The sequence below is a fragment of the Carassius auratus genome, unplaced genomic scaffold (assembly GCF_003368295.1).
Source record: "Carassius auratus strain Wakin unplaced genomic scaffold, ASM336829v1 scaf_tig00031797, whole genome shotgun sequence".
Taxonomy (NCBI): domain Eukaryota; kingdom Metazoa; phylum Chordata; class Actinopteri; order Cypriniformes; family Cyprinidae; genus Carassius; species Carassius auratus.
The window spans coordinates 51,780-79,744 of record NW_020525949.1 but is presented as its reverse complement, the minus strand read 5'-3'; the positions used below and the strand labels follow the sequence as shown (position 1 = coordinate 79,744).

The window sequence follows — 27,965 nt, the reverse complement described above, 5'->3', positions numbered from 1 at the left end:
CAGCAATCAGATTTATAACATTATGGACTTGCAACATGTTCTTGCTGCTGTGATGGGGCCTGTCAAGCCATGTAAAGAGCAAATTTTAATTTCTCCTTCAAGCAAGCAGTCGTTTAGCAGATGCTTTTTATCCAAAGTAACAAAAGTACACTTTAGGGACATTTCTGGGGCCAACATAAGGTGAAGTGTCTTGTTTGAAGATATTCTTTAACCTTAAACTTTACATTTAACTAGCACTTTAACCACTAGGCCAAATTACACCTTTAAGTTCTTGAGCGCGCTTAGACATTAACCAAGATAAAATGTAGGAGTCTAAAACGAAAAGATGCTCATCAAGATCAGCCAGAAAATGGTGCAGTAAAACAAGCTATGGCCATAAACCACCATTGAAAATCAACAGGTGACATGGCTGGATAGTAATTTGAGATGGTTTTTACATATAAAAGGGTTGCAGCAACCAACTTCAATCACTCACATCCCCGTGTCATCACAAAATCTTAAAAAGCACATCACATTGGTCCAAGGATGAAGTAGCAGTTCAAATCTGTAGTGATACTGAAGCCAAAGCAGACCATGATTGTCCCTGTGAGGACAAGATTTGACTGCAAGAGTCAAACTCTCCTGTCGCTTGCCACATCGCAGCGGTGGTTTTTATACCTCGTGTAAAGGAGAGATTAATGCATATGGACAAAATGGTGTCATGATTGATGCATGTAAAGTGATGGACTGAGAGCTTATATGATGGGGCTTCATTAAAAGGTGCAAAGCATGCCAAACAATTGCTTGTTGAGTCCAACAAGAGATCTGAGGGATTATGGTGTCTGACACTGATCTTATAAAACTCATTGAGAATGATTTCCATTATGATTTACTCTTGCCAATGTAACACATACTGCATAATAATAATTTAAGCAACTGCACAACACAACTATGGATAGTATGAAGTTAATTAGCACTACTGTCTAATTATGTCAATAACATACGGCTGTTTTCATGAACTCATAGCTTTCATTTTTGCCAGCAAATAAATCTGATCATTATATTAAAATGTGTTTTGGTGAGAAAATAATCTATTAAGAAAAAAAACATTAAATGCTGACTTTATCTTATTCTGTCAAGCCCCCTGCACTCAAGTGTTCTTCAGCAAGACACTAAATCCTGAGCGACTGACTGACCCTTTCATCATCTGCCTCCGCAAATGTCAAATGTCATTTTCTCCCTTCACAAACTGACAGTAGGTGGTAAAAATGAAGAGCTCTGACTTGACAAGGATCCACCTGAAATTACAACAGAAACACTTCATTGTGGTTCCAGAACAGCAGTAATCATGTGATGGGCCATTAATGCCAACAAAAGTACCTTTTTGAAATGTCTTTTAATGAAAAGGGGGGGGGGCATACTGTGTGCAAATCTGACACAAATATAAAATACGTCATCCAAATATCAAATGAACTGCACTTTTGGGTCAAGAGGTGATGGACAAGACACAATTTTAGGCAGCCTCTTTTTCCCAGTAAAAGCTGATGATGCAGAGCTAAATATATATATATATATATATATATATATATATATATATATATATATATATATATATATATATTTTATATAACCGTTTCAGTTTCTTTTTGCATTAAGGAGGAAATGTTGCTAAAATCTGTCTGTCATTTTATAATATATATTGCAATAGATATAGCCTACTTAAAGTTTTGCATTCTTAATAACTGCAGAAGAAAAAAAAACATTAATATCTTAGCATGCTATACTTCGATCTTAACTCCATTAATACTTCTGCTGGTATAACGTATGTCATTCAGTCACATTAAATTATACTTTTGACTATAATAAAAAAAATAATAATTAAATGTCAGCATAGAAAAGACCTGACAGACCATTTAACAGTGCATCAATATGCCAAAAACACTGTGGACGTAGTGCATTTTTATTTTAATTTACCTTTATTTTACCAGGAAGTGTCATTGAGATCAAAAATCTCTTTTACAAGAGAGACCTGGCCAAGGTAGCAGCCATACAAAAACAACATATTAAAATGCTACATACAAGGTAGCAGCCATACATAACACAACATAGCTAAAAACATACACACATCCAATCATTCAAAAATCATTAAAATACAAAGACCTCTCAAGAAAAACAACTACATGTCTCCATCACGTTTTTTATGATGGTCTTAAATGCATTCATTGATATACACGTTTCTAGTTTAAGATCTTTTAGCAAATTATTCCATGCCTATGGTGCATAGTATGAAAATGCAGTTTTCCCCAAATCTGTCCAAACCCTAGGTACATTAAAAAGCAACCACTTGGAGGAGCGTAGCTGATAACTAGCAGAATTGAGACAGAGAAGGGTACAGAGGTAAGCTGGAAGTTTACCTAGCATGGCTTCAGGGCCGTGCACAGGGGGGTGGCCCGGTGGCCAGAGCCACTGCCCCTCTGCCCTCATCGACTGAGGTGCCCCTTCCCCAACGCTCCGCTCAAAGCATTCCGTTGATTCCGCGAATCCGCTCCAGGTTTTCCCGCTCTCTTCCCACTCCGCAGCATCACTCACAGTATGTGTCTGCGGCGCTTGTGAACACGACATTTCACGAAAGCTGTCACATTAACAGGTAGGCTATGCAAGACAGTGGTTGAATCTGCTAAAAAAAAAAAAAATATTTGTATTTATGTCGGTAATGTTTTGTGCTCTTGGTCTTCTACTAGTGCTAACAACTTGTACAATATATCCACATTCTAAGAAGCTGCTTGTCTAATCAAATTATAATTGTACTCTCGATCAGATCAGATCTAATACAAATAACTACATTTTCTGTTGTTGGCACACTTTGTAGACAAGACAACCATAAAAAAAAAAAAAAAAAAAACAATGCCTTCACAAAAAAGAAGACAAGAGACAGAGAGAGAAAGAGAGAAGGGAGGCTGCTAAAGGCAGTTCAACATTGCAAACATGGATTCAAAGCTCCAGCAAGCCAGCAGGTAAATCATCATATAGAACAGTTAGCAGACAGTTTGTCTGTTTAATTATTGTAAGTATATCTCCCATTATAATCACTTGTCTTAGTTGAGACTAACACATCATAGGCTCTAAATGAGTTGTATATATAGATTTAGGCTGTATGCTAATATGAAATTAAATGTCTATTACTTATTACTCCATTGAAGATGAGGCAGAGGCAGGCTCAGAGAGTGAGGGAGAGCCCATTCAGCATCAGCCAAATCAGACACTTAAGGTAAGTGTTGTTAAACTGGCTGACAATAAAGGATTCTGTATATGCTAGAGTTTTATAACAAGAAAGATAGACATTAAATTATTTGAATGGAAGAGTAATTATATTACAAGAACATACATTTAATTAGCACTAAAGCCTAACAATTGTACATTCTAACAATTCATTCTCTATATTAAGATGAAAATGCTTCGGAATCAATTCAACGGAGTAAAAGTGAAGGTCTTGGAACTGAGCCAGAGACAGAAAAAGTTCAGAATGAGAAAGAAAGGCAATACAATGAGACAGAGAGGGAAGAGACAGATGCAGAACAGGAAGATATTTTGAGCGTGTACTGTCTTCTTTTTAATTGTACATTTTGTAATAATTGGAAAATTTGTGTTAACAAGCAACCACCCCCTCAGTGCCCCTTTTTTTGGTTTAGGCCACTGCCCCTCAAAATGTCTGTGCACGGCCCTGCATGGCTTTATATATATAAATATACCAATGCTGTTTTCTGCGGTTGGTCAGTGCTGTCCAACCCACCAGATCATAAAGAATGCAATGGTGAGTCAGGGACTTTGCATTTGTAATAAAGCGCAGAGACGCATGATACACTGAATCAAGGCTCTGTAAGATGGAGGAAGCTGCGTGCATATATAATATGTCACCATAATCAATCACAGACAGAAAAGTAGCTTCCACAAGTTATTTTGGCATTAAAAGTAAAGCTAGATTTATTTCTAAAATAAAAGCCAATCTTTATTTAAAGCTTCTTAACTAGATTAGCAATATGTACATTAAATAAAAGTTTGTCGTCTATCCATATACCCAAGTACTTGTACGTGGGTACCCTTTCAATGGATTTACCATCAGATGTAAAAATGCTAAGATCATCAAGAAACTGTAGGGGGGTTTCTGAAAAGACCATGAACTTCGTTTTCTGAGGATTTAAAACCAATTTTAAATTGAGTTTGTAATGACTGAAATGCAGTCTGAAGCTCTTCCACAGCCTGTGTTATGGAAGGAGCATATGTATAAATGACACTGTCATCAGCATAAAAGTGTACTTTTGCTTGAACGTCCTTACCTAAATCATTTATAAAAATAGAGAAAAGAACATCCCTAAGTTTATTCAGCAACAATTCATGTTCTACAGAATCAAACGACTTGGAAAGATCTACAAATAAAGCAGCGCAATGTTGTTTTCTGTCCAAGGCACAAATACGATCATTTATCACCACCATAGCATCAGTAATGGTACTGTGACCAGTTCTAAAACCAGATTGAAAATTGTTTAAAATATTATTATCTAACATTGAACAATAATAAATGAAGTACCTGAAGCTGACAATGAAGTAAATGTATAATAATTAGCACAGATGATTAATTTAGAGCTGTAAACGCCCATGTGAGGGGCGGAGACGCGCCGCGGGGCGTCAGACGCACGTAAGGACCAAACACAGCAGAACGGTAGGAAACTTCACTCCTCTTATTATTTCTATTTTACTATAGCGAATTATTTTTAGATACGTGATCTGAGTCTTTCATAGAATTGTTTTATAAACGCAACCTGAAAGTTCCTATCAGTGTTTAAAAACGAATTATGATTTAATAACGTGTTTAATGAATTTGGTAAGTAGGCTACGGTATTCAATGTTTCCTTACATAGAGGTTATTAATATAGGCTGAAATATAGTGTTTTTTTATAGTTTAAAGGTGATCTTATGGTGCATTGCTCGTTAAAAGTTAGGCCGTTAATATTAAAATGCATTTATTTTTTACATTCTTTGGTCGAAGTTTTCAGATCGGCACTTCGGAGCCTGTTCGCGACTCCGTTGATTCAGATTGGGACTTCGGAGCCTGTTTGCGACTCCGTTGATTCAGATCGGCACTTCGGAGCCTGTTCGCGACTCGGTTGATTCAGGTCGGCACTTCGGAGCCTGTTCGCGACTCCGTTGATTCAGATCGGCACTTCGGAGCCTGTTCGCGACACCGTTGATTCAGATCGGCACTTCGGAGCCTGTTCGGGACTCGGTTGATTCAGATCGGCACTTCGGAACCTGTTCGCGACTCGGTTGATTCAGATCGGCACTTCGGAGCCTGTTCGCGACTCGGTTGACTCAGATCGGTACTTCGGAGCATGTTCGCGACTCCGTTGATTCAGATCGGCACTTCGGAGCATGTTCGCGACTCGGTTGATTCAGATCGGCACTTCGGAGCCTGTTCGCGACTCGGTTGATTCAGATCGGGACTTCGGAGCCTGTTCGCGACTCCGTTGATTCAGATCGGCATTTCGGAGCCTGTTCGCGACTCTGTTGATTCAGATCGGCACTTCGGAGCCTGTTCGCGACTCGGTTGATTCAGATCGGCACTTCGGAGCCTGTTCGCGACTCCGTTGATTCAGATCGGCACTTCGGAGCCTGTTCGCGACTCGGTTGATTCAGATCGGCACTTCGGAGCATGTTCGCGACTCGGTTGATTCAGATCAAATGCATATATGCACATTGTACATCCTTGTACATCTTAATATTTAAGACTACAGTTTACATTCATGCACATTATATTGTGTTCTATATTTAATTCTACAATATACATCTTTTTTATATTTTATTCTTATATTTTTATTGTTTACTTTTATTTCATTCTTACATATTTATGTATATTTTCATCTGTGTTGTTTTCTTTAATAATTGCACTGTCCATGGAGTGGACCTGACTCACATTTCACTGCTGGTTATATATGCTATATATAATTTTGTATGTGACGAATAAAAATCTTGAATCACATGATCTTCAGAAATCATTCTAATATGATGATTTATTATCAGAGTTGTGCTGCTGAAACTGTGATACTTCTTTCAGGATTCTTTGATGAATGAAAAGTTAAAAAGAAGAGCATTTATTTAAAATAAAAGGCTTTTCTAACCATAAACACTAGAGTTCAAAAGTTTGTGGTCAGTAAAATGTATACTTTTTTTCTAAAAAAAATATAGAACTCTTTTAGGATGTAAAGAAAAATTTGTAAAATATTTGAAACATTATATTTTTTGTTAAAATACAACATGATTGAAATTTAACAACTACATAGTAATTTAATAATTAAACAAGCTTAATTCATACACTACTGCTCAAAAATCTGGGGTCGGTTAGATCATTAGATAAAGTCAGAAACTGTTCACCAAGGCTGCATTTATTTAATCAAAAATACAGTGAAATCAGCAATATTGTGAAATAGTATATTACAATATAAAATAGATGATTTCTATGTGAATATATGTTAAAATCTGATTTATTTCTGTGATTTCAGCCTCATTCCTCCAGTCTTCAGTGTCACATGATCTTCAGAAATCAGTATAATTTTATGATTTGCTGCTCAAGAAACATTTCTGATTATTATCAATATTGAAAACAGCTGAACAATATTTTTGTGGAAACGGTTACATTACATTTTTTTTCAGGATTCACAGATAAACAGAAACTTCAAACGACAAAAGAAGCTCAGCGAGTTTCTGTAAAGCTGAGCTCATGTGCGCTTGCGGAGGAATGTAAACACTCACCAGAATGAAACTCCCGCGGCGAATAGAACGGCTTGCAGTTGACAAACTGCATTTTCTAGATCAGGACAGCACATCTTCTTTAACACAGTTACATCTGTACACCACCGTTCATTGATGTAAAAGCATGTCCCGTTTCCACGCGATTTCCCCGTTGATTCTGCTTCGCGGTCCGCTCTGAATAGCTGAAAGTCCGGCAGATGGAGCGCGCTGTCCGGTATGCCGTCATTCAGCCAAGTTTCTGTGAAACACTTATTTGTCCGAGAGAGCAGAAGCAGTTCGTCCGTTTTGTTGGGTAGAGAGCGGAAATTTGCCAGATGGATGCTAGGCAACGGCGTTCGAAATCCAGCTCTTTTTCCCCGTCTGCGCGTCCTCTTGAAGCGTGTGATCAGCTCCGCCGCTCCGCCGACAAGAATGTCCAGCAAAACATCAAAATAGTCGAAAACCGGTGATATATCAGGAGATGTGTGTTGCCGAATGTCCAGCAATTCGTCCCTGGTGAAACTAATTGCAGGAATATAACTAAAGACAGGACAAACTAACAAAAACAACTGCAGAGCACGTCACGGAGGCAGCCATCCTGTATCGGCGCCAATGACGATCGGCACTTCGGAACCTGTTCGCGAATCGGTTGATTCTGATCGGGACTTCAGAGCCTGTGTCGACAGCAGGTGGCGCTGTTGATCTATAATCACCTGCAGAGACACTGAAATACAACCTTTTTCTGTTTCAAACAGTTCATTGAACAATAATAAATGAAGTACCCAAAGCTGACAAGGAATTAAATGTATAATAATTAGCACAGATTATTGATTTAATGCTGTATACGCGCGTGTGAGGGGCGGATTCAGTAATTCAGATGTAGAGAGAGAAGCGATAGATGATGTACAAGAATTTGCTGGTGAACAAGATACAGGAGCCTCTGCAGGAGAGTTACCAGAAGGAGATGCAAGAGAAGAAAGCCAGTATGGAACTGCTAGTGTAGATCAAGGGAATGTGATGGAGACCGGTGCGGGGGAATTACCTCCAGACGAAACAAGAGAAGAAAGCCAATTGCTGCAAATAAAGGGAGGGGGGTGCCCTTTTTCAGTTTCAGCACATGCCCCTCAAAAGGTCTGTGCACGGCCCTGCTAATAAGAACTGTATATCAACTGCATTGATGAGTGTTTCTCAATTTTTACACTATAAACACAAATAAGTTGTTATCTATTATAGATTTTGTTTTTGGTATTGTTTTCAATCAATATGAAGTATCTAAGAGAGCCCAATCAGCTTTTGTTTAAAATGTGCTACATCGTCACAGATTTGTTTAGCCATTTAAATTAATGATGTCAGTTTTGCTGACTTAGCCGATGCACATGCTTTGTCATTATGGCAAAATAACAGCACTTATTGCAGCTACAGTGAAGCCTCTGTCCGAGCACAACCATTGCAAACATTTGTTTCTTCAACACAGTTAACGACACAAGCGGACATATATTCATTCATTACAGAATAACAACTGTTACTTGAGGATGTAGATGCATTTCACTAAGCTCAGCACATAGATCATCTCAATAGCACTCAGAAAGCTGAATAGATGGTATAGTGACATAAATACCAATCATTTTGTCACTTGAGGTGTTGTAGGGTAGTTTCTGACGCGTGAGATCCAAACAAAACATCGTCCTCCAAAGTCAGCTTTATCAGATTTATTCATCACAGCTTGTACTGGTCATTTTAACTCACAGTTTTGCTGCACAATGCACTTATGATAACATCGAAAGCTGCCACATAATCACATCCAGACACGGTCAAAAAATGTTGTGCTTCCCTCTAATTACACACCTGCCCAGTCTTACTCTTTACCTACCTATTTAGTCATTTAGGCCCACACTCCACCCAGTGGTAAAACACAGAATTACAATAGACCATAATGGCTCTTACAGATGGCTTGAATTCAATTGTACAAATTATCCAGGACTGTACGTCACAAACACACTGTAGACTCTCCTACACTTCTTTTGTAGCCAAATCTGGCATTTGCACTTGTTAGATTGGTTAAATTCCCACTTCTCAAGTCTGTTGTAACCAAAAATAATTTCAAGCAATTTAAAAAGAAATTTTGTCTCACATTGGATGGACTCCATTAAAGCTTTATGTTCAAATATTTAAAAAGAATAATACAAATTACAAAAGCAGATCGCAAAATTACTGAAAGCTACATTTAAAAGAAAAGTATAAATATAAATGAAATTCAAAATAATAAAAAAACATTAATAAATACTACAATAGTAAATAATTAATAACCTTTGACAAACCTCTGGTTCACTCTACGGAGTGTTTTTGATTCTGTGATAAATGCCGTGGATGTTATTTCAGGTTCTTGTGGTGGGCGTTCTCGATCTGCTCGGTTTCCCACACAGAAGCTAATCCTACGGGAGCAGATCTTTTTTTGGTTCTCTTGCGGCAGATGGCACGAGAACTTAATTGATTTGATAAACTCGTAGCAAGTTGTTGTTTCTTTCTAATGCTGTTGACAACTGATTACTTCAGGAAACTCATTAACGCTCCTCTGAAATCAAGTCAGCCCTCTAGAGAGTTAATAATTGCTGTATTTTCTGCACTACCATTCTGTGGTGGTGCTCCTGTGAACTAAAGGTGATGAAATACAAATCCTGTTTACAGTAAATTAATGAGACACATCCCAGCACCGGACAACATGCCTTTCTATTGAAATATCTTTACTCACTGCAACAACAAACAAACATGTAGCATGACTAGTGTGTTCAAATCATGAACAAAGGACTATTACAAACTGATTCTGAATCTGAACTCAACTGAATCGCACAACAAGACTGGTTTTAAATCAATCTAAAGAAAAATGTTTTGTGGCATTCTGTAGAAAACAATATTACTCAATTAATTCAATCTCATACCTCGACTCCTCTCTTGACCAGGTCATGAGGAATGCCAGCCAGCTGCACAACTCGACTACAAGATACCGTTTTTTTTACTTGGTACAAAAACACCAACTCTTCTCCCTCTATAGCTGTCTCTAGAGTCTGCCAAACAAAAACCTAAACTGCATAAATTGGTTTATTGATCTTGAAATTACAGCGACGGAAAATGGTTGATGAAAATGTTATTTTCTGGTCATAGCATGTGTCTGTGGGACCAGTAAAGCCATCAGTAAAATGATGAAATGCCTACATTTAGGATTATTACCAAACAAGTGTCATGGAACCCTGTCTTTAGTTCATTTTAAGTAAAGTCCATTTCAAGTAAAGTCAGTTCACTCATTGTACATATTTGTAATGCCTCCGTGAATCTTTTTCTCGCACACAAGACTAATTTCTATCAACTTGAACAGGAAAATACCAAAATCTCAAAAACTATAAAATGTTTTATTATTTATTTAGAAATAAGCGTATTTACAGTGCTACGTGAATGTAAGATCTGTGATATTTATTGCTGAGTTTGCCTGTATTAGATAGATGCTCTTGCCGGAGGAATTTTGTCCTGTAATAACTATCACTTTGCCCTCAGTTTCAGAGCTGATGTAAGGGTTTGACACAAATACTGGAGTACACAGCTCCAGCAACGGATGTCTGAAAGACAAAGAAAGATAAACGTATAAACAGAAGAATAGAGAAATCAGAAAATTAATCTCATTAGAAGAGATGATTTGTACCGTGACTCAATCAGGGCCAGTGTCAGGGTTGGACAGCAGCAGCCGTGATCCAGAGAAGCCTGAGCTAAAGCAATGAGACAGTCCATCTCTGCACACAGACAATTCACTCCGCTGAAGCACTGAGGACTGAAGCTTCCTCATTACCGCCATCTCCAGATCTGGAAAAAACATGATTACAGACAGTTTTAAAAGACACAAAGGGTTCTGTGCAATCAATTCATTATTCAAAAGAAAGAAAGAAAGAAAGAAAAAAGAAAGAAAGAAAGAAAGAAAGGACTTATGGTGTCACATTGCAGGTCTCCCAGCATGCTGTCCAGCTCTTTGGTTCGAGCTCTACGGTAAAGCAGTTGGTCCTTTGATAGGAACTGAAATAATCCATAAATGAAATGCAAAAATCAGCTCTTATCATCCCCTCAAACATTAATGAGTCTAAGACAAAGAGACCTGAAATATGTACTCCACATGTGCACATTGAATTTCTGTGATTAATATTAGTTACAGTACCATGACCATGCTTTTCTGTTGAAAGGAAGCACTTTGATCCATATGCAATAAAGGTAAGATTTTCAAACTATAATCTTAAACAAGTTTAAAAAGAATCAAAAATAGAAAAGGACATATAAAACTAAAATTATCTACGAGATAAAGTCTGTGCAATAAGCGGATTCCAGTTTAAAACAAACCCTATCCAGAATATTGGATTTGAGGACATTATTTTAAATTAAATTATTAATGGTGTTACCTTGAAAATATTGTGTTAAAAGTATTGTCATACTCACGATTAAATCAAGACCCTCAATCTCAAAGCTCTGTTTATCCAGCATGTTGGGTAACCTGGGCACTGACAGTAAAAATCCAATCTGTCATCCAACACAGAATGAAATATCAGGATGTCATTATGTATATCAGTTAAATAAATGTAAGCGGTATCCATTAACTTTTTTCAGATATTTGTTTGTGTGTACTACTACAAAATTTGCCTCACAGTGCCTACCTTATGCTGCTCATTATCAAATACTCTATCTCAAACCTATCAATTTTGTTCATTTCAATAAGGTGAAAGGTAAATGTGCCATTTTTTTCCATTTTAAAAATTAAACCATTTTGTCAAAGTTGGACATGCATAGATCACAATGGTTCAACCTTTAAAAAGCTGATTCTGCCCTTTAGGGAACTTCCTGTTTGCATAATCAATGGAGTGAGAGGATTTTAGGAGTATTTGGGTAATCTGGAAACAATCGTTATTTTTGGAGTTCTGTTTGGTGGCACAGAAATGTCACAATAAATTGAAATTCTGTGACTAACTGCAAGCTCTTCCTTTATTAAATGAAACCGCTCTGTTTGCTGCCTCTGTTAACCCAGATGTCACAGTTGTTACTGTACAGTCGTTACAGCTGCTTGCTATTATCTTGCTGCAGTGCACTAATTACAGGAACAGTCATCCTGCAGGGAGCAAGCTGGGGTCAAGTGACCCGCTCAGGGGCACAATGGCCACCTCACTGACACTTCATTTATTGGGTCACACCAACAAGGATTTGAACCTGCAACCTTCATGTTAATAGCTCTGTGTCAACAATTAGTTAACACATCACACTTTAATAAACGGAGAGCAGCATTAATCACCTCCTGGCCAGAGGCATGTAGATGATGCTCAGGTGGAGAAACGAGGGTCCAGGTTTTCCAGTTCAGCATGAGCCACATCCGTCAGGAAATCTGGGAGACCCGCCATCCTTCTTTTCTCTGTAAACAAGTGAATAAAACAACAACGAAAAATACATATAATTAAAATGAAAACTGTGGCCTATTCTGATTACATCATTTTTTACTCACATGCAACAAAGGACTACGATTAATCAGTAAAACATTACTGGTAATTTTCAACTTGAAAGTGCAAGGTTTGTTTTCATTTTTTTATAATCATGAACAAACAGATTTCAATCAGATATGCCCAAAATTGGATTTAGACTGACAGTAGTCTGAACAAGGATATAGTTTTACCTTATACTGCACTTTATTATTATTCTAGTTTTTTATGTAGAATGCCAATATGAATCTGAACTACTCACTCTCATCAATAACAGGATCAACATTCAGCCTAACAGTGAATCGGTTCTCAGCTACACTTCCTTCAGATTCCACCTGCAATGGAGAATGACAAACCCAAGGCAATTACATTAATTCTTTAATAATTTGACATAAACATCAATTGCAACAAATAAATAAATAAATAAATAATAAACATGCATTAGTCGATTATTCAGTCTCACCTCTACTGATGTAGGTGGCAATGTAGAAAAGATCATCGGTGAAGTTTAGACTGATTTCACTGAAGGTGGATGCACTGGGGCATGGAGCGAACAGTGTTCCTAATCTGCCCTAATGCTCTATGCGCTGTACACTGTCTGATATTAGAGACACATGGTGAATATACAGTCTTGTTCAAAATAATAGCAGTACAATGTGACTAACCAGAATAATCAAGGTTTTTCGTATATTTTTTTATTGCTACGTGGCAAACAAGTTACCAGTAGGTTCAGTAGATTCTCAGAAAACAAATGAGACCCAGCATTCATGATATGCACGCTCTTAAGGCTGTGCAATTGGGCAATTAGTTGAATTAGTTGAAAGGGGTGTGTTCAAAAAAATAGCAGTGTGGCATTCAATCACTGAGGTCATCAATTTTGTGAAGAAACGGGTGTGAATCAGGTGGCCCCTATTTAAGGATGAAGCCAACACTTGTTGAACATGCATTTGAAAGCTGAGGAAAATGGGTCGTTCAAGACATTGTTCAGAAGAACAGCGTACTTTGATTAAAAAGTTGATTAGAGAGGGGAAAACCTATAAAGAGGTGCAAAAAATGATAGGCTGTTCAGCTAAAATGATCTCCAATGCCTTAAAATGGAGAGCAAAACCAGAGAGACGTGGAAGAAAACGGAAGACAACCATCAAAATGGATAGAAGAATAACCAGAATGGCAAAGGCTCAGCCAATGATCACCTCCAGGATGATCAAAGACAGTCTGGAGTTACCTGTAAGTACTGTGACAGTTAGAAGACGTCTGTGTGAAGCTAATCTATTTTCAAGAATCCCCCGCAAAGTCCCTCTGTTAAAAAAAAGGCATGTGCAGAAGAGGTTACAATTTGCCAAAGAACACATCAACTGGCCTAAAGAGAAATGGAGGAACATTTTGTGGACTGATGAGAGTAAAATTGTTCTTTTTGGGTCCAAGGGCCACAGGCAGTTTGTGAGACGATCCCCAAACTCTGAATTCAAGCCACAGTACACAGTGAAGACAGTGAAGCATGGAGGTGCAAGCATCATGATATGGGCATGTTTCTCCTACTATGGTGTTGGGCCTATTTATCGCATACCAGGGATCATGGATCAGTTTGCATATGTTAAAATACTTGAAGAGGTCATGTTGCCCTATGCTGAAGAGGACATGCCCTTGAAATGGTTGTTTCAACAAGACAATGACCCAAAACACACTAGTAAACGGGCAAAGTCTTGGTTCCAAACCAACAAAATTAATGTTATGTAGTGGCCAGCCCAATCTCCAGACCTTAATCCAATTGAGAACTTGTGGGGTGATATCAAAAATGCTGTTTCTGAAGCAAAACCAAGAAATGTGAATGAATTGTGGAATGTTGTTAAAGAATCATGGAGTGGAATAACAGCTGAGAGGTGCCACAAGTTGGTTGACTCCATGCCACACAGATGTCAAGCAGTTTTAAAAAACTGTGGCCATACAACTAAATATTAGTTTAGTGATTCACAGGATTGCTAAATCCCAGAAAAAAAAAAAGTTTGTACAAAATAGTTTTGAGTTTGTACAGTCAAAGGTAGACACTGCTATTTTTTTGAACACACCCCTTTCAACTAATTGCCCAATTGCACAGCCTTAAGAGCGTGCATATCATGAATGCTGGGTCTTGTTTGTTTTCTGAGAATCTACTGAACCTACTGGTAACTTGTTTGCCACGTAGCAATAAAAAATATACTAAAAACCTTGATTATTCTGGTTAGTCACATTGTACTGCTATTATTTTGAACAAGACTGTAAATAACAACCCAATATAGCTAATCCTCTCAAGGAACAACTAATTAACTGACTATTGTGCCCACACCTTACATAGCCCTTACCAGACAGCAACTTTTAGGTTAGAGCGAGAATGATTTAGACAGAACTGAAGTGCTTAGCTTTTTGATAAACTGGGTCAAGCTGTGCTCCTGTTTGGCACTTGTTATTATGACATTTGGACTCAGCTCCTATAAGACTGAAACAGAAAATGGATTATACCGTAAACACAATGGCCATCCAACAAATACAAAATGCATTCTTCAGCCCAATGCATTACTGTTCTCTTCGACTAAATTTGATATGACATGCAACCAACAGAAACTGTGCATGCAAGAAAATATATGAACGAAATGCAGCGGGCGAAATACAGTTCAATCCAAAAGCTCAGATGTTAAGTAGTGTGGCATAGAGACAAAAAAAGAGAATTAAGAGATGATGGAAATGAACTACATCGACTGATCTATGCAGTCTGAGAGAGATTTGAGGTGCAGTACCTCTGTCTAGCAGGTGGAGGTCGCTGTTGTCCATCGTGTCCGGCATAAAATACAGAGAATAATCATGACTGTCATAGTAACTTATTCCAATTTGTCCTTGTTGAACAAATACACTCAGAAAAATCTCAAACTAAACACAATGGCCACATAACTGAGTTACTAACGCAATAGGCACTTTAGATGTAAAACAATTATAGGCCTAAGTTATTGATTTACCTCACGGTTTCCCTCATCCTCTTTATTTTCATTTATACTCACAGCTCTTCTTTCTGGTTCTTGTAAAATACTGTCTTCAGAAATATTTCACTGTGTAAAAACACTGTACATTTAGACTTAAAGCGATTTTTGACATTTGAAAAAAAATATAATATATAATGTCCTCTACCACAGGACAAATGTCTATGCCTGAGACTGACTGCAAAAGCATGAATAAATGCTGATAAAAACACTTAAGACAAAGAAAAATAATAAATTAATTCACATATCAATTATTATAATTACAATTTATTTTGAGGTAAAATTAATACATTTATATTTCTTTATTTTACTTCATTTACATTTTGCCTGATCTTTTGTAATGGAGTCCATTAGTTAAGCTTTCTGTGAATAAAACAGTGTCAGGAGAAGTGAGAGCAGGGTGCTGGACCAGATGAGAGCAGGACTTCTGGAGATGAATCTAGTATCACAGTCATTGATGGAAGTGAAGTTTAAACCTATGGCAAACTTCTGTCTTGTTAGTCCACACGAGGCAGGGAGAATGCAATTCTTCTCATACAAGATGCCCTTAGATGCCCCTGTTCAAAGAAAATTACACAAAATGACTTGCACAGAATTTAAAAACACAGTCTCCTGTATTTTCATTAATAATCACTTGTATCCGCAGTTGCATAATCATCAGTTCTGGCAATATATTATCTTCACAAAGCTTTCATGCTCATTTCAGTAATGCACAGTGATGAACAAAGGTTTGAATAAAGATTATGCTCTTCAAGTATGATCATGATATTTGAAGTTCTCAATGCCCGAATTTAAATCAAGCACAGGGAAATTTACACTCATCTGTTACAGAGTGAAAGATAATTTTACATTTACATATACCGCTGTCCTACTGCTTTGTTAGAAAGACAGAGCTGACCCAGTGGACACCTGGTAGGGATCTTGAGACATGTCCATTGGTGAGATGGAAGGAAATACACATGTACAACAGAACAGAGGAACTACAAGAGAACAGTTAAAAAAATGTCGTATATTATTCAATATAATAGCACATTAGTGGATGATACACAATATAGAGAGAGATATATGTCAGTTATATATTCACTTCATGTAAGTGGAACACATGTAGAACTGAACTTCACTTTTTTTTTACTGTTAAACTTTTACAACAAAATAAATGTGAAAATATAATGACAGCTATAACTTATTTTTCACTAGATGGGAAAAGACTAAAGAGGAGAAAGCATTTAAAAGTTTGAAAGATGTTTAGATTTTCTTGGTCTCCACTAAATTAATCAGCACAATTCATTTACAGTTCAGAACGGTCCAGTTTGTAGATTAACTGATCAATGTTTTATCACTGATCTGACCCTCAAATCAGATATAAAAGTATATTATCTATTATATAATTTAATTCAGGCTTGAGCAGTTTGTTGAAGCGGCTCTGAGGTCAAACATCATTGGCAGAGGTCTTTGAAAGCCCTATTACACCCCATTTCATAACCATACAAGTGGACAAGATGTAGTTTTTTTTTTCATAGTTTGGCTGGTCCTGCACTTATAGTCAGGTGCAAAATTAATTTAACATGAACCGAGAGAAATTAACCAAGAGAAAACATTGCCGTCTACAGCCGCGGGAGGGCGCTCTATGCTGCTCAGTGCTCCTGTAGTCTACACTGAAAACATAGAGCGCCCTCTCGCGGCTGTAGACGGTAATGTTTTCTCTTGGTTCTTAAATAAATGCGACTTATAGTCCAGTGCAACTAATATATTTTTTTTACTCATGACATATTTTTGGACTGATGCAACTTATACTTAGGTGCGACTTATAGTCCGAAAAATACAGTAGATGTTAATGTTCCAAAAAAAAAAAATTCACGCTTCGATTCCTCAAGGCAGCTTAAAGAAAAACAAGGCACAAATGGTTCTCTGAACAGTGCACAGAAACACACTTAAAATAGGAAACAGACAGAGTTGTCATTTTTGACCACACAACTGCTGAAATAGCCTTGAGCATTGACTAGATTTAGATATTACTTTCGGACACAAAAAAAGTGTCTTTTCTGAGGTAGATTAGCCAAAAAGAAAATCTAATTTGTAGAAACGCCACAATTTACACTTATGTTTATGCACAATACCTGATGCAAAACACACAGTGGTTATAAAAAAATTAACACAGGGCAAGAATAGTTTTCACTCTTCCTTTATTGTAGTCAAAATTGAAACAAAATGGAGATTAACGGTTAGACTTGGCCACTCTCTCCAGCTCATCCTTCTTCTTGATGGCATAAGAGTTGGAGGAACCCTGCAAAAGAAAGAAAAAAAAACTCTGAAATAGAAATCAACTATTTACTATAGATGCCCTGAAAGTGCTGACGATATAGTACAAGTAAAACTCTCCAATCAGATGGTTTCTCTCACCTTGGCCGCGTTGATGAGCTCATCAGCAAGACACTCGGCAATAGTCTTGATGTTCCTGAAAGCAGCTTCTCTTGCTCCAGTGCAAAGCAGCCAGATGGCCTACAATCAACACACACAGTAAGTGACCACTTTCACATAAGACCATATCTCCACATGCCATGTCTATGCTCTACATTTTCTGTGAATGGCCACCCAAGTCTGAAGAAGCTTTAGAGAGTGTCCTGGGATACTACAAGCATCCTAACATAAGACAAGTGCCTCACAGAAGACTATAACATGGACTTTCTTAATGCCATGTTTCTGGTCTCACTGTGAACTTATTTGCATTCTTTACCCCCAAAAATAAAAGGTAAAAACAAATATCTATCTGGGCTTTGTTTTAGCAGACCTGGTTAACCCTGCGCAGAGGTGACACATCAACAGCCTGTCTCCTCACGGTTCCAGCACGTCCGATACGAGTGGAGTCCTCACGAGGGCCGCTGTTGATGATGGCGTTCACTAGGATCTGCAGAGGATTCTGGGGAAAAAAAATAAACATTGTCTACAATTTAGAAAGACATCTTAGAAGTAGCTTGATAAATTGTTATAGTTATACTTTCACATTCTACTATACATTTAAGCCAAATCTGTGGAGAACTGTGGCCTCACCTCGCCAGTGAGCAGATGGATGATCTCAAAGGCATGTTTGACGATGCGGACAGTCAGCAGTTTCTTGCCGTTGTTGCGTCCGTGCATCATCATGGAGTTAGTGACGCGCTCCACAATGGGACACTGAGCCTTACGGAAACGCTTGGCTGCGTATCTGCCGCTGGAATGAGGGAGGTATTTGGCATATTTCTCCTTCACGGCAATGTAATCCTGAGGAAAGAGAGAGACACGTGTTGACCTGCTCAACTCTGTTCTATTGTACCAGATACATGAATTTCTACAGCCTCCAAATATGATCAAAAATGTTACTGAAAAATCTACTTCAAGCCATCTGCTGTCTGATTAATAGTTTATCCGATTATAGTGAGCAAAAGATCTTTTAATATAATTCTAAAAACACCTCCCACAAAGACTTGGCATGAAATCTTCAATGATTTTAAGCAAACTCAACTTTCCTATTAATATTTGAATATGAACATTTACAGAACTGACATTTGATTACAGAACTTAAACATTAAACGTATCAAATATGATATAACAGACTTTTGATGAATGTTACTGCACATCTCTTGATTTCTTTTAGTTCACCGCAATAAAAAAAATAGAACTGTATTATATTTATAAAAGGCACATGAATATATAGAGAGTTGGAAATAAATAAAGTATATTTAATTATATTCTATACACCTAAAATATATCAAATATGAATTAAAAAAACATATGCAAACTTTCTAGCATATGTTTCTATATTTTGCATAAAAAATGTAACTTCTATTTGGGGAGGAAAGAATAGACTTTCATATATAAGGGCTAAAGGGCAAATAAAAGGCAATTTTGAGAAAAGCTGTAAATGAATGTGTGGAACTCACCTGCAGGGAGATGTCGTTGATCTGCACATCATCTGTGCTCCACTTGCCAAAGAGTTTGATCTCTGGTGTTTCAGCTACAGCTGGTACTGCCTCCCAATCTTCAGCCATCTTCAAAACCAAATGAAAAGAATATCAGTTTATGTTACACAAGGGTGTCCAAAAAACAAAACAAATCTTACAGATGTATGGCCAAAATAACTAAACAAATAGGGGTACAAATTCTGATATTAAATAAAAACAAGAGTTTCTAAATTATTTTTCATATGAAAACACTTCAATCATTGAAAAATCAATATTTTTAAAGTAATAAAATGCATAAAGAATACGATATTGCCAAATAATAAAAAAAGGATTACCGCGACCTGTCCTCATGTTGAAAACATTAAACGACCACGAACTATTTACATCCCAAATACACTACAAACACATTAAAAACAGCGATTCTATCAATTCTTCCATTATTTGAGGAATAGAAACAAAAGTGTCACAGAACCGAGGTGAGGATTCACTCATGCTCGCTTCTAAAGATCCCGTAGACTCGCGGACAACGTATAAATTCATCATTTTGACAAGCCATATATGACACATATGGGCTAAAACGTCAATATAAGTATGTTAACAACCAGATGTGTGTACTTTGATGAGGGTGGAAGGGATATAAACGCTTTAATACGTGTTTTTCATCGTTACCTTCGCAGCGTGTGTGTGAATGGCGCACTCGAGCAGGCGGAAAGGAGGAGCAACACGAGGAGCGAGAAAAAAACCACTTCCGCTCGATGCGCGTCCGCGTCCAGCTCTTCTTCTCTGACGTTTAGCGGCGGATGGCAAACCAGCTTCGATGCATAGTCCGCCACATACTGGGATGGAGTGCGAGGCAGTGACATCAGAAGAGACCGCAAAAGAGAAAGAAAAAGAAAGAAATAATGTTGTTGCTTTCAAAAAAACTAAACAAAAAACAAGACAAAACCAAGAGCTTCATATCCTTTGTTAGAACTGTTAAGTATATTCTGCAAAGTTCAACAGAAATTAAATAGTTTTTAATTGAATTCTTTCCATTTCATATGCCATACAATTGATTATTAAATGCTCTACAGTTTCTGGAAGTCCACATTTGCAGTATATATATATATATATATATATATATATATATATATATATATATATATATATATATATATATATATATATATATATATATATATATATATATATATATATATATATATATATATATATATAATTATTTTTGCATCTTTATACTTAGAACGATGGATATAGATAGCTGCCACTGTTTGTCCAGTTACTGGGTCTTTGTACCAATTAAAGCTCTTCTTCTGCATTCTCCTATGAATATTTTCGGGGAATTTTTGACAACTGGCACTTGCTATGAATAGGGTACAAATAATGCACTAATAAGATGGTCTGCCAGCCGTCAATAAACATTAGAATAAGAAGAAGAAGGGTACAAATAAATCTGACCTAAACTCTTCAAAATAAAAGACTTTATTTTTAAAGAATAGCCATAGTATGTAAACTATACAACATATTAAATTATTAAATTAGCTACTTTTTAAAATTCATTTTGTGTGGGGTTTGCTGTTTTAGAGTTAGGGGTAACGTTAGGGTAACAAGTACAACTCTGTAACAGACATCATGTAGGCTGAGTGATGTTGTCTAAAACAGATTAATATCATGCTTTGTGTGCTTTTGTAATTTTAGCAATAAACTCTAAACTTACATTTCCCATAAATTTAAAAAGCAACCATTTTTTCTTGCAACCAAGTTTTTTCTCACAACAGGGGCTGCTGTTTACACACAAATCAATTATGCCATAGTTTTATAACATTTTATTGTGATTTTATGCAATCAACATGCAGAACTAATAGTAATTGATCAAATGTAATCTGGATTACATAATCAGATACCAACTTACTTGTAATTCAATTAAATTACATTAAGTTATTTTTTTAATGATAACATCTTCACATATTATTCACACAATAACAATAAATTATTCATAACTCCTTGATTCTCCCTAATTCTTCATCTTTTAAATGTTCCTTTCTAAAATATTCTACTGCTTATACATTCAGTAAATTTTCCAGTTTTGTGGAGATTCACACAAAGACCAGTCACTTGTCAGGTGGCTATGTCCACTGGATGCATTAAGACCAGGGGCGGATCTAGAAAAATATTGATGGGGTGGCGAGAAGGGGGCAGGAATTTTTGAGGGGTGGCAACATATGGCAGACGTATATATACTGAATTTAGTCACAGTTATCACAGTTTGATGATAAATAGTATATGTGCACACTACAAAAGGACACAGGCTATCATTTACAAACTTAATCTCATGCAATCAATGTCTTGCATTTGAAACAGTTCATATAAGGAACAAGTGACCATACCCCATAAGCACCACCACACTCACTAATGCATACAGTATGCATTGACATGTAAAAGGTTCAGTGTTATCAATTAACAGCCAATGACATTTCCAGCTGGGGAGACTCAACTGATTTTCTTCTGTTTAGTATTAATCACCATCTAACTTAGATGTTAACTTAGATGTTATATGAATATGGTCCCTGAAGCATAGGTTTTATTAAATGAAAATAATAATACATAAATAAGCATTATAGGCACAAACACAAATGTACTTTTAGAATTTTTTTTTTGAAAATATTGTGTTATTGTTTTGGCAAGCTTGAATTAAAACTTCTATGAAAACTTGTGTGATATTCCTTTAAAATAATGTTTTTGTATGTCTTTTTTAAAGTAGGCTATATTTTACTGTGCAATTTCTTACATAATTTCTTTGAGTTAGACCAAACTTTTATTTTGGTGGGTTGTAACCAGAGTTTCTGTGATTTTTAATTAACTATTATTATTAGCTATTAAGCCTACTTGAAGTACAGCATACTCTACTGTGCAATAGTACTATAGTTCTGTTTAAATTTCTTCAAGTTATACTGAGATTTTATTTTGACAGGTTGTCATAAAGACATTGCCGTTTCTGTCAGTCTGTGCATACGATACGAATGAATGACGATAGTTTTATCAAATGAAATGGTGAAATCCTCTCATAGCGCACTGACGTGCACATGTGTAGCCTACATCATGTGTTAATATAGTGAAGAACTGAAAACACCACGCATGCTTCAGTGTGTGTGTGTGTGTAGTAGAGCACACATTCCCAGAGATGTGTATAACAACAACTTCACGGCCGCTGCTGGCCAAATGGATGCCTTAAGCAGGATTGTATTGTTGTGCACCCCTTCCTCAAATATGATGATAAAAAAACACCTACTATAGGGATGAAAAAAGAACTTTATTCAAATAAAAAGTAAATGAATAAATTGTATTATTTACAAATCACAATTGTAGCTCTCGACATTTACCTGTGGCTATAACTTTATTATGACTCTAATTTATTTTATAGTCTCAAGCATTCAGAAATCATGCAAAAGGAAATTAAGCAGTTTTACTATGATAAAACCATAGTTTATTTTTGTAAGGGTTGTGATATGCACGTTTTTTGTTGAAGAAATTACAAAGGCTGTGTCATCTATAGCAAAAAGGTGTCCAAAATTGAAAGATTTAGTGAATATTTGAATGAAATGTTTGGTCAGTAGCCTAAACAAGGATTTGATTGTCCTATAAGTGTAACAGCAGCAATCACATGGCGTTTGTAATAACATGTAAATTGTTTATTTTGTATTTGCCTACATTATGTATTGTAACAGTGTTATTATTAACCAATCATTATTGCCTCATTGTTTTTTTATATAATGCATTTTAAGTCATTTTAAAGGCTATTGATGGCTTAGGTCTGTTTTTATAGCAACAACAACAAAAAAAAAGATTACAGTATATTAATACTTAGTTAATTATTATTTGAAGTACCAAAAAACCATGGTTAATTTGCAGTTACCATGGCTACAAGAACAATGATTTGTGGTGTTATTGTTAAAACCATGGGTAATTTTCGTAAGGGAACCTGAAAAAAAAAAAAAAAAACTTTCACAGGAATGTGCCTGAAAGTTATAAACGGGCCTCATTTTTACCTAAATGATTTATACTTTATTTTAATATATATTAAAAATGTATACGGTGTGCATTGTAGCTGACACCTAAATGAACACATTACAATTGTTTTATGACTTCAAGTCTTTCTCCTCAAATGCTATTGAGCTTTAAATTTGCGTTTGAGCCCATGTGAAAGAGTAGCATAATTTACATATGATTTACAGTTTATTTTAATAAATATCAAACATTTAATTTAATTGTGCATTGTAGCTGACACCTACATAAACAATTACAGTTGTTTTTATGACTATAAGTCATTCTGCTCAAATGCTACTGACGTTAGAAAAGTGTGTACCAATATCGCATGTAACTTTAGAGACGGTCCCTCAATTTTTTTGTCCCAACTTTATGTCTTTTGTTTTTTTTTACTTTTAGTTTTCTTTTCTCTTCGCTGGATTGGATTCATCCATCAATTATGAACATTCAGCCGCAAACATGAGGTGCGAGCGGTTGCGAGCGCGGATGGGAGAATGGAGAAAGATTTTTTTTTTTTTGGAACAACTTGTCCCCTCTGGGAGTTGGTGCCCTAGGCAGATTGAGTCAGTTCGGGAGTTCGGAGCGGGATCGCGAATCATTTGAGTCAGTTCGGGGATCGCGAATCATTTGAATCAGTTCGGGAGTTCGGAGCGGGATCGCGAATCATTTGAGTCAGTTCGGGAGTCCGGAGCGGGTTCGCGAATCATTCGAGTCAGTTTGGGGGATCACAAATCATTTGAATCAGTTCGGGAGTTCGGAGCGGCTTCGCAGATCATTTGAATCAATTCGAGAGTTCGGAGCGGGTTTGCGAATCATTTGAGTCAGTTCGGGACTCGTGAGTTCGGAGCGGGGTCGCGAATCATTTGAGTCAGTTCGGGAGTTCGGAGCGGGTTCACGAATCATTTGAGTCAGTTTGGGGATCGCAAATTATTTGAATCAGTTCTGGAGTTCGGAGCGGGTTCGCGAATCATTTGAGTCATTTCGGGAGTTCGGAGCGGGATCGCGAATCATTTGAATCAATTCAATTCAAGTTTATTTGTATAGCGCTTTTTACAATACAAATCGTTACAAAGCAACTTTACAGAAAATTATGTTTCCACAATATTTAGTAGTAGCTTATGGTGGTGACTGTCAGTTTGTGCACGTTTGACAGGAATTTTAGAAAAATTAATACAAGACGTAGTCAGCCAGACGATGAATATTATTAACATTATTAATTAATAATTATTATATGATGCAGTCACACTTGTAGCAATATTTGTTAGTTCTGTTTGTTGATTCAGGGTTAGCATCATCTGGGGTCCTCTGATGGTCAGCATCATCTCTTCTCAGGTGTTCTGGATCCAGACTGGAGCTTGTGTAAATCCTAGTTACGCAAAACATAGAAACAAAATAGAGACATCATTAGCTAGCTGCTGATCAAACAAAGTAAAATTAGTTTAACCCAAGCTAATGAATAAGAATGCACATTTGATCAGATGCAACTACACTCACAATTTAAAAGATACATTATTAGATTTAAACAGAGAGAGTGTGTCTGAACCCCAAACATTATCAGGAAGGCTATTCCAGAGTTTGGGAGCCAAATGTGAGAAAGCTCTACCTCCTTTAGTGGACTTTGCTGTCCTAGGAACTACCAAAAGTCCAGCGTTTTGTGACCTTAGGGAGCATGATGGATTGTAACGTGGTAGAAGGCTAGTTAGGTACGCAGGAGCTAAACCATTTAGGGCCTTATAGGTAAGTAATGATAATTTGTAACTGATACGGAACTTAATAGGTAGCCAGTGCAGAGACTGTAAAATTGGGGTAATATGATCATATTTTCTTGACCTTGTAAGGACTCTAGCTGCTGCATTTTGGACTACCTGTAGCTTGTTTATTGAAGAAGCAGGACAACCACCTAGAAGTGCATTACAATAGTCCAGTCTAGAGGTCATAAATGCATGAACTAGCTTTTCTGCATCAGAAACAGATAACATGTTTCATAGCTTGGCACTGTTTCTAAGATGGAAGAATGCAGTTTTATAACATGGGAAATATGATTTTCAAAAGACAATTTGCTGTCTAATATAACACCCAGATTTCTGACTGTAGAGGAAAGTGACAGTGCATCCGTCTAGTTGCAAATTGTAATGTACAAGATTCTGTGTAGTGTTTTTTGTCCAATAATTAATATCTCTGTCTTATCTGAATTTAATTGGAGAAAATTATTTGTCATCCAATCTTTTAAATTTTTAACACATTCTGTTAGCTTAGATAATTCAGAAGTTTCATCTGGTCTCGTTGAGATATATAGCTGAGTATCATCAGCATAACAGTGGAATCTATACAGCGAATCATTTGAGTCAGTTTGGGGATCGCAAATAATTTGAATCAGTTCGGGAGTTCGGAGCGGGAATCCGAATCATTTGAGTCAGTTATGGGGATCGCGAATCATTTGAGTCAGTTTGGGAGTTCGGAGCGGAATCGCGAATCATTTGAGTCAGTTCGGGAATTCGGAGCGGGTTCGCGAATCGTTTGAGTCAGTTTGGGGATCGCAAATCATTGGAATCAGATCGGGAGTTCGGAGCGGGTTCGCGAATCGTTTGAGTCAGTTTGGGGATCGCAAATCATTTGAATCAGATCGGGAGTTCGGAGCGGGAATCCGAATCATTTGAGTCAGTTATGGGGATCGCGAATCATTTGAGTCAGTTTGGGAGTTCGGAGCGGGATCGCGAATCATTTGAGTCAGTTCGGGAGTTCGGAGCGGGATCGCGAATCATTTGAGTCAGTTATGGGGATCGCGAATCATTTGGGTCCGTTTGGGAGTTCGGAGCGGGATCGCGAATCATTTGAGTCAGTTCGGGAGTTCGGAGCGGGTTCGCGAATCATCTGAGTCAGTTTGAGGATCGCAAATCATTTGAATCAGTTTCGGGAGTTCGGAGCGGAAACACGAATCACGAAAGATTCGCGCTCGTAAATTTTCAAATTGGCCATAACCTTTAATTCGTTACTGCCAACTGGGGTGGCAGCAGGGGTGGCAAGGCTCTCTTTTAGGGCGGCATTTACCACCCTATGCCACCCCGGTAGATCCGCCCCTGATTAAGACATCCCCAAACATTTGTCAGCTGAAACTTTTTCAACTAACATATTTAGGCCTACTTGATGCCTCCCTGAGAGGGTAAAATAATCATTTAATAATCAAATAACACTGCATGTCCATGGTTCTCTGAGGCTGGTTAATGGTCGTGCATTTAACCACATGCAATATACAAAATTATTAGTAAATGTTTTATTTTGATTGATTTCAAAATAATTATTAGCTTTTCATCAAACTCACAAACCCATGCAGTTCATTTACAAACTCGAGTTTGGGATACCTTGGTGTAATGTAATGTGTAATGCACTTCATGTTGTTATTTAATGAATGGAATTTTCTTACTCTTTGAACTTTTATAACAATATAGGGTACAGTATTATTAAATCATTGTGATATTGATATTGGATTCCGTTATACTACAATTTTAGTCATGTCATCTGGAATCAGTAACAGACTACAATATTTAAGTAGTTTACCCAACTCTGTGAATATGAAACAATTCAAATTAAGATGGCATGTCTCTCTTTAAACGTGTACTGTGACCTCACGCATGTTTTGTTTTGTGTTATGTTTTTTTCAGCAGAAGGTTTTTCTAGATTTAGAAGGAATCACGTCTTCAGAGATTCAACTACTATAGTATCACACATATCATGTGCATGGGCTATTAATATACAAACATCATGTTCACCTTTCTGAATGTATTTTGGTGGATCTACTGGTCGTTTTCTATTTAATATTTTTAACCGTTAGAGGGCGGCAGAGCCTTGCTTTGAAATGAGCAGAGGTTCTCAGTCAGAGGCCCTCCAGGGGGCCTCAAGATACTTCCAGCGGTCACAATAAATGTTAAAATGATTAAAATGTAGTTATATTAAAATAATCTTAAATTAAACGGAAACAACTAAAATAAGACAGAATAATATAAAATACATTTTATAAATAAATGACTTTTATTTTACTTATTTGGAATGCTATTATTATATTATTATTATTACTATTATTTTATTGATTTGTTTCTTATGATTTTCTCAAAATATTTACAGATAAATTTAATTTGTAAATTGGATGACAACACCTAAATGTCTACTGAATGTGCCTGGACAAGATGTAAAGCAAATTAATTTAATTTAAGACTTTATGGACTTTAATTAATGTAAATTATGTTGTACTTCATTGTGTTTTATTGGTATATTTTAATTTCATATAATATAAATTTAATGTTCTCATAAATATTTAGATATTGATTACATCAAATATAGCCTACCTCATTTTTTATTTTATCTGTATAACTTGTTTTATCACATTTTATAAATAATAAGTTATAGTTACTACTTCATTCATTTAAATACTGAGATAAACATAACAATATTAAAAGAAGAAAAAGATACAAATAGGTATCTTGATAGGGCCCACATGCTGTGCATTGTGAATTAATAAATTATTCTTTAGAGTAACTTAGCTACAGTACTTTTTGCTTTGTTATTTTGTGTTGCTGTTAGTACTATGAAGGCAGTGACCCATTTATATTTTAAAATAGGTGAATGTGTAGTAGTGATTCCGATTTAATTTTGTGAATAAAGTATTTTGCGTTTAACCTGAAAGCGTCAGAGGCTTTTATTTTGAAATCCTCCTCGCTGCAGGT

At 36.7% G+C, this 27,965-nt stretch overlaps 1 protein-coding gene across 1 annotated transcript; it reads right to left on the bottom strand.

Moving 5' to 3' along the window:
• Window positions 1–17,431: 17,431 nt before the first annotated feature.
• LOC113080610 (40S ribosomal protein S5) lies at window positions 17,432–20,025 on the bottom strand. The gene is made up of 6 exons (XM_026252768.1): window positions 19,873–20,025; window positions 19,183–19,290; window positions 18,314–18,523; window positions 18,054–18,182; window positions 17,666–17,764; window positions 17,432–17,549 (listed from the first exon to the last, which is right to left on the bottom strand). The coding sequence occupies exons 2-6, from the start codon at window positions 19,288–19,290 to the stop codon at window positions 17,481–17,483; spliced, it is 615 nt and encodes a 204-aa protein (XP_026108553.1). The 5' UTR covers window positions 19,873–20,025; the 3' UTR covers window positions 17,432–17,480.
• Window positions 20,026–27,965: the final 7,940 nt, after the last annotated feature.

Coding starts and splice junctions, on each gene's coding strand:
- LOC113080610 (XM_026252768.1), bottom strand. CDS start 19,290: ATGGCTGAAGATTGGGAGGCAGTACCAGCTGTAGCTGAAACACCAGAG. Junction 18,524..19,182: donor TCAACGACATCTCCCTGCAG/GTGAGTTCCACA, acceptor CTCTTTCCTCAG/GATTACATTGCCGTGAAGGA. Junction 17,765..18,053: donor CTCTGCGCAGGGTTAACCAG/GTCTGCTAAAAC, acceptor TGTTGATTGTAG/GCCATCTGGCTGCTTTGCAC.